The following is a 7980-nucleotide window of genomic DNA, read 5'->3' as shown; positions in this document are numbered from 1 at the left end:
AGAGAGAGAGAGAGAGAGAGAGAGAGAGAGAGAGAGAGAGAGAGAGATAGATAGATTCCGGAAGGCAAGGCCAGCCACAGAAACTCTCAGCAAAACCAACCCACAGACAACCCACAAAATGGGAGAAAATATTCGCAAACTATGCATCCGACAAAGGGCTAAGATCCGGAATCTGTAAGGAACTTGAATAAATTAACAAACAAAAAAACAAACAACACCATAATGAGTACCCTCCCACACCAGCCAGAACGGCCATTATTAAAAAGTCAAAAAATAACAGAGGCGGCACACCATACTCCCCCAACACACAATTAACCCATATGAAAATCTGCACATGGACCCCTGAACTTAAATCAAGTCCAAAAAAAGATAATATAAAAACACTCAAAAAAGGGAGAAAGTGAAGAGGACAAGGAAAAAGAGGAGGGAAGGAGAAGGAACGCAAGGAGGAAAAGGAAGGGCAGAGGAGAAGGATCTGTATTGACTCCATGTAAGGGCCTGCATTGACCCTCGGGAAGAGTCTGACCCCGTGTAAGGGCCCGTCTGACCCCGTGTAAGGGCCTGTCTAGACCTTATGTAAGGCCTTGCATGGACCCTTTTCCAGCTGAGTCCAGAATTCTGGCCTCTCTTTAAAGCTGCCATCCAGAAACTTCCAACTGCACATGTCTTGATTAATAGCCTTTCTAGACGGGACTTTGGTGCTCAGCAGTCCTTAATCTTTGCCATTTCTTGCAGTCAAGTGTTAAGGTGGTGAACTTTCAACATCAAAATGCATGGAATTAGGGAAGGGGAGACCCACCCCTTCTTTTTGGGGAGGGTGTGGAGGAAGGAGTGAGGAGTGGAGTTTGGGGACAAATGGGTGAGAGCTTTGTCACCAGCGAAGGTATCCTTTCTTCCTTCACCTTCATCCAATGCCACCCTGAGTCTCTAACCCTCCCCAGCCGTGCTGCCCACAGGGGATGCCCAGAGGGGCTGGGCCAGAGGCTGCACCCACCTTTCCCCTGCCTGTGCTCCTGGGCTTGTAGGGTGATGTTGGTCTTGAGCGGGGGCTGCTCATCGTGGACGACCCAGCAAGCAAACTCATGCTCATCCGGCGTGACCTCTGCCTGCCATGTGTGCTCCAGAGAATATGTCCCATCTGGATTTCTGGTGGCCTGAGGGGACACCAGGGTCTGGATCATGCGTCTGTTCTGCATCCAGGTGAGTTGCAGGTGGCGGGGATAGAAGTGACGGACGTGGCAGGTGAGATTCACTCTGTGTTGCGCACGTACGCTGGTCCCAGAGTGTTCGGTGGTGATCTTCAGGGTGGGGACAACTAGACAGAGGAATAGGAACAGGGTCTGGTGAGGTCGACCCCTTCCTTCTCCCAGGGACCAGCCTCAAGGTCCCTTGTCTTTTTTTAAAGAAATAATTTTTTCTTGTATGTGTGATCTAAAGCAAAAAGGGCTAAATGTTAATATTCATTAAATATGGGTAAGGGTCCATGCGTGTCTGCTATATTCTGTATTTTTGAAATATTTCATATCATAAAATATAATTTTGAGAATTAGTAAAAGGCGATGCCCAGGAGGACAGGGACTTTATTTTGCTCGTTGCTGTATCCCCAGCACTGAGCACCATGTCTGGCATGCAGTGGATATTCATTATTCATTATTATTAAATGAGTAATAAACATTTTAAATTAAAAAAACCATAACAATGACATTAATAGAACAAAGATGTTTAGAAAGAGAGTCTGGGATGAGATAATAACAAGATCACACATTCGTAAGTAAGTTACTGCATGCCAGGCACTGATATGCATGTTTTACAAGGAATAACTCATTTAATCTTCACAGGACACCTATGAAATAGGTCTTCATTTTATTCCCATTATATAAAGAAACTGGCACCAAATAGTCAAGTAACTTGCAAGATCCCACAAGTTGTAAAGTGGCACAGCTAGGATTAAACCCAGACAGTCGGTGAGTCCCCGGAACCTGCATTTATAACCACTATACACATGATCAGAAATCAATGAGGAATTTTATTTCCCCATTCATGAAATGGGGCTTTGGGCAAAAACCCTGAAAGCTGATGCTCCCAAGGTGAATGTCCACCCCACCCAACTGCCTGTTCACCTCGGAGTACTTGGGAGAGCTTCATGGTTGTTTGCAGGGGCTGTGCCAGGGCCCTGTGGGTGACTTTGCAGGTGATCTCTGATGAGACATCCTGTCGGGCCAGTGTCACCCATGCCTTGCTGGTGATGAAGTCATTGCCTTCATTGCCAGGCACCAGGCGCTGGGCTGAGGCTGGATGTTCATCACTGTCCTTCCACCAGGTAACATTGACGTCCTGGGAGAAGTGCTGGGAGTTGAAGGGGCCAGCAGTACAGTTGAAAGGCACCGAGTCTCCAGGGGTTGTCCTCTGAGATGGACCAGTCAGAGAGATGAAGGGCTGGCCAGCTAAGGAAAGAGAGCGACTGTGACTGCACACTGAGGGTGGGACACACACGGCACCAGAGGTGTGTCAGACCCTGGGGACCTACTATGTGCCATGTCTAGGTCTGTCCTCAGGCAGCATATAGGCATGTGATCACAGGAAAACAAGCAAATGCAAATGTGTTTACTGCTGGGTCCAATGCCCTCACCGAGAAGTGCACAGAGGAAGAATATGGAGAGGACTTATTCTAGAAGGGCAGCTGGGGAAGAATTCCTTGAGGGGGTGATCACTGAGCTGAAACAGGAATGAATAGGAGCTGGCCGTGGGAAGGGACAGAGGAAGCACATTCCAGACAGTGGAGACAGCAGGAGAGAAGGCCCTCAGGTAGGAAGAGCTGGGTGGGCTTGAGAACCCGAGAAGTCTGTAGGACCCTCGTGTCATGGCAAAAGGTCCAGACTGAGAAGAGCCTGTGGGCCATGGTGATGATCTTGATTCTATTCTAAGAGTGATGGGAAGCCAGTAGAGACTTTGACAGAGCAGAAAAGTGGTCTGACGTCCATTTTTAGAGGATAACTGGGTCGCTGTGTGAAGAACGGGAAGGCGGGTGGCAGGAATGGAGGCAGGGAGACCAGAGGGGAAGCTGGTCCGGGCCTGCAGGCCAAGGTGATGGTGGCCTGGACTAGGGTGACTCGAGACACATTTGGAAGGTACAACCCACATGACCCAGTGATGGACAGGATCGAGGGTGAGGCGCAGAATGCATTATGGATCAACAATTCCCAGGTTTTCTCTAGAGCAGCTGTGTGGGTGGTAGCTCTACTTTCTGAGACGGGAAGAACTGGAGAAAGACTGAGTTGGGATAGGAAGGGAATGGTGATGAATCAGGGTTTCCTCTGTGGATGTCAGTTTATCAGGACTTGACTGTGAAGTTAAGGAGCACCCCAACAGGGATGGTTGCCCCATCTACGCGGGTCCCTCCCATCAACAGCTCGCTAGACACCCGGCATCTGCTTGCTTACCTCCAGTGACAGGGAGCTTTCTCCACAAGAAGCAGCTCCATTCACCCTCACATGAAGCTAGGACTATGACAAAATATTTCCTGCTTCCGGGATATTACCTGAGATCTGTCTCCCAGAATTTTCCCAGGAAAACTGCAGGATGAGACTCACCCCTTCTCCTAAGGACAGCCCTGCAGAGCTCTGGAGCAGGGACCTCTGCAAGTCTTCACAGCATTCCCTGAGCCCCTGCCCTGCGCCAGGTCGAGAGTTGGGTGCTGATGCCTCAGAGATAGGTCAGACAGGACCTACCCTCAAGAAGCATCTGGTCAGGTAGCGGGGGAAGAAGGCACATAACCAACCAATGACAAGCAGGATGACAAGTGGCAGAGGGCAGCACAGAGGCCATGGGAGCTTGTCCTCTTAGCACACAGCCTTCATCACCCCACCCGCGCACAGCACTGTGTGGGCCCAAAAACACTTCGGCTGTGTGTGCTCCTTTTCCTCCACATCCCAACTTTGGGAGGCTGGTATTATGGTCCTCACTTTCCAGAAGAGGAAACAGAGACTCAGAAAGGTTTTGTGACTTGTTCAAGGTCACACAGCCTATAAGGGGCTAAGGAGAGACGGTGGGGAGACCTTCTGACTTTGGGTCTAGAACTCCAATGCTGGAGGCTCCATCACTCAGGCAACTTCTCTCTCTTTTTCTTTCTCTCTCTCTCTCTCGTCTTTCTCACCCTTACACCCTCTCTGACCTAGAACAGGTAGACACCCAGACTAGAGCTGATGTCAGGAAAACTGGGAGGTGGGCTCCTCTTTTACCCCCTGACCTCCCCTGAACCCCTCGCCCTTAGGTCACTTCCTCCTCTGATCCCCAAGCTCCCACCAACTCCCTTTGTGTCCAGGATCTACATTGAAGAAAAGATGAAAACCAGCGCCTGTCTGGCAGGAAAACAGCTTAGTCATGTCCTCTGAACCTCAATCTCCCTTCAGGAAGACACAGTGGCTGGATTTGGTCATTCCTGGGGATCTCCACATCTGCCCTGAGGGTCTCTCTGAGCAGGAATCAGAACTCACCTGTGAATCCCAGGAGAAGGGTGGGTAGGAGGGAGCCCAGGGCCCATGCAGGTATGGTAGCCATGGTGAGACATTCACTCACAGTGCTCCCGGTCTGTTCCTGGTGACAACCACTGGATACGGCCCTGAAAGAGCCCAGGAGCCACTGACCGGCCTCTGGAGCAGGACTTATACTTCCCAGCTGGTCAGCCCACCCCATTCCCCACTGTGTCTGGAGCAGGGGTTTGAGCCACAGTGAGAGAAGTGGTCACTGTGGTCAAGGGCTCCTTCCAAGCCCCAAACCTTCAGGCCTGAGTTCTCCAGCCAGAGAGGCATCTGGGGCCTTTGACTGAGTTCCTACTATCTCTGGTTCCCCATGAGCAAGACTGGGAAGTGGCTGAGCTCTGCCTGAAGCTTCAAGCCACAGAGCTGGCCTGTGATATGCTGAGCCTTGATGTCCCTTCGCCTGGAGGCTCCTCCATGCTGAACAAGCAGCATCAAGAGCCTGCCATGTCCTTGGTCACTAGTGTGACCAAGTCTTCAGTAGCCAGACACGGCTTCTGGGAATGCACAATGGATCAGACATGGGCCCAGAGGGTTGAGAAGTGAGCCTTGACATACACAACCACTTGCAACCAACAAAGAGCCTAGACTTTGAAACCCAACCCTTGCCTTAGCTAGGCTTACACGATGTCAGCGTGGATTTCCCATGGCCCGAATTGTCTGCTAGGCTCCATGTTGGGGAGAGGTGAATTTGAAACGCAGCCACCGGTTTCCCCGACCTCCCTGTGAAAACAGCCTCTCCCTTTGGTCTCTCTCCATCTCCTCACCTTGCTTTACTTGGCTTTCCAGTGGTTAGCTCTGATGAATACTTATTTGTTTTTATCCATTTCCCTCATGAAAAGCGGTTTCCCCTGAAGACTACTGCCATTTGTTCATGGCCGTCAGCAGTAGCCACACGGCGCTGGGCACAAAATAGACACTCGATAATAACAAATGGACCTTTGGGGTCAGGTACGTTCTCAAGACTGATTACAAAGCAGCCAAGCCCAGCCTGCTCCCCAGCCGCACCAACTCTTTGGGGTCTATACGCTCTGCTGACGTGGAGGGAGAGGACTGAGAGGAGTTGTCAGCCTCAGGGAGGCTGTTATGGAAACTCCCCCTGACCTCACAACCCCCCACCGCCACTCAGCCAAGCAAGGCACTGCAAAGTGACTCCTAGAGACTGGGTGCCTGCAGGAGGAGGCTGGCTCCTTTTCCAGTGTCTGCTGAAGCAACAGTGGATTTGCCGATCCACTTGGATGTTGTCCTGAGCCAGAGGAAAAGGAGCTGAAAAGAGATGGCAGGGCGGAGTGACGGGGTGGCAGGGCAGCAGCTCACGCTTCCTCCATACAGAGTGGCAAGGGGTGAGGTACATGGGGAGACCCCCACTGAAGGTGGGAGCCAAGCTTAGAGCATCCCACTCAAGAGAGATGATTGGCAAGAGGGCCTAGGAGGAAGAGCCGGCAGCATGGACTCTGGGGGGAAGCTATGAACCTGGATCAGACTGTGCATAAGAGAGACCGTGCAGCGGACTATGTATTCCCACCGCATGCACACACATGGGCACACACATGGGCACACACACATTGCACACACACACACGCACATGCACGCACATAGTCAGGATCCTCCTAGGAACCCACACCTGTGCCCTGCGAGGAAGCTGGCTTCCAGATTCCAGCCATAGTGAACAGAGGATTGTTGGGTAAAAGAGGTCCCTCTTTCTCCATCTCCCCACCTGGGCCCTAACACATCAGATGATACATGGACCCAATTCAGGGAAAGGAGGAGGAACAAAAAAATGCCTCACCTCCATCCCTTCCAGATCCCTCAGCAGGGACTTGGGGGCAGCACCCAGCTGGAGTCAGGGGAGGCGGTGGATGCTGAACTAGACATAACGTTGGCATTTTCGACCAGACTAGTTTGGACCTAGCCCTAACAGGGCCTGACATAGAATAGTCATTCTATAAAGTTTGATACAATTATTTATCTAGCCTCAGTTCCTTGGTGAAACTAGCCACATTTCAGGTGCTCAATTGTCACATGCAGCTACTGGCTACCATAGTGGACAGTGAGGTCTTAGGTGAAACATTCCTTCATCAGGGAAGTCTTTCCTACCATAATGTCTCCTCGTGGGTTCAAATACTTCTCTTGCAGAGCATTTATCACAGTTATAATTAAATTATTAACTGTTAACTTGAAACTGTTATATAATAAGTCTTTCCCTTTATTAGACTGTAAGCTCTGGAGAATAGGGACCATGTCCTTGGTCATTAGTGTAAATAAGTGCTGGATGAATGTTTGATGGATGGATGGATGGATGGATGGATCCATGGGTAAACAAACTAAGAAGAGGGTATGTGCTACAGGGTAAGGGAAGAAGGAAGCACTCCCACTGAGAAAGCGGAGAAGGCTTCCTGGAGGAAGTGGGCTTCCTTCAGGGCTCCTGCATCTGCCCTTGAGCTTTAGATCATACAATCTGCATGGAAGGAGAAGACTGGTGACACCAGGGCTAGGCTGCAGTGGGAGGGCAGCCAGGGGATTGGCCTGCCTGCCTTGTGAGGCTAGAAGGCTAAAGGGGAAGTGGGAAGATGGGGTTTTATTGGCGAGACCAGCTCCCAATACATCAACATGGGTTTAAGATCTCTCAAAGTGATTGAGTGGTTGGTGAAAAAGAAAGAGAGACAAGGAAAGTTTTCCTTAAAGCTTGGCCCGGGGAGACGCCACATAATGCTGCTCCATGGATGTCTGACATTCCTCTGAAAACCTCAGTTTTTCATTGTGCTCTTTCAACAGGGGAGGGGGAGTAAAGTTACCCAAAGTTTCAGTGATAATTATACAAAAAGAATACATTTGCAAAAACTAATGCACAAAAATCACAACGTGGTATTATAAAAGCAGAACAATGTAAAGATAACTTTCGGTGTGTCAGCATAGAAATCATACACCTTAGCAAGACTGAAGGTTGAACATAAACTTATGATCATCAACAAGAACATATTGGGCTCACAGCTGCAGGGGGAACAGGGTCTGACACAGGACAACCAGCCTGACCACAAAATCTGCAAGAGGAGGGGCCTCCGTGCAGGCCTGGAGGAGCAGTGGGAGAAGAAGGACTTTTACATCCTTATCTCAACCACAGAGACAGGCGCCCCTCATGCGTCCCTTCATAGGCTCTCCATAAGGGTCGTGTTCCCTTTCCAGGGCCCTCATCAGTATGCCTTTCCTGGGAAAGGAATCTGGGTAATGAGCCTCTCCATTACACGGCCATTTATAGGCTCTTTGCAACGAGAAGCCTATCACGTGCTGTCATCTCTCTCCGGTGGTCAAGTTATGTGGTTAGTCCTTTTCACAGAGTTCCTGTTTCTACCAGAACAGTTCAGCAGAGCCAAAGTTACAAGTCGCAGCTTAGCATTTCACATTATTCTGCATTTTCTCAAATATAATCGATACAGTAAGTAACAAA

At 50.0% G+C, this 7980-nt stretch overlaps 1 protein-coding gene across 3 annotated transcripts in view; it reads right to left on the bottom strand.

The window, feature by feature from the left end:
- LOC116563020 (tyrosine-protein phosphatase non-receptor type substrate 1-like) overlaps positions 1-6865 on the bottom strand; it is a 16384-nt gene extending 9519 nt beyond the window's left edge. For all 3 annotated transcript variants that reach the window (XM_032295643.1, XM_032295642.1, XM_032295644.1), the window contains exons 1-3: positions 4494-6865; positions 2121-2444; positions 995-1315 (exon numbers count right to left, since the gene is read on the bottom strand). In XM_032295643.1, the coding sequence (XP_032151534.1) occupies positions 995-1315; positions 2121-2444; positions 4494-4692 (844 nt within the window). In that variant the 5' untranslated portion in view covers positions 4693-6865. The remainder of the gene's footprint in view (positions 1-994; positions 1316-2120; positions 2445-4493) is intronic.
- Between the last annotated feature and the right edge of the window lie 1115 nt (positions 6866-7980).

Source organism: Sapajus apella, unplaced genomic scaffold (genome assembly GCF_009761245.1).
Source record: "Sapajus apella isolate SASKATOON/1434 unplaced genomic scaffold, GSC_monkey_1.0 scaffold33, whole genome shotgun sequence".
NCBI classification, from domain to species: domain Eukaryota; kingdom Metazoa; phylum Chordata; class Mammalia; order Primates; family Cebidae; genus Sapajus; species Sapajus apella.
This window is presented reverse-complemented; position numbering and strand designations above follow the sequence as displayed.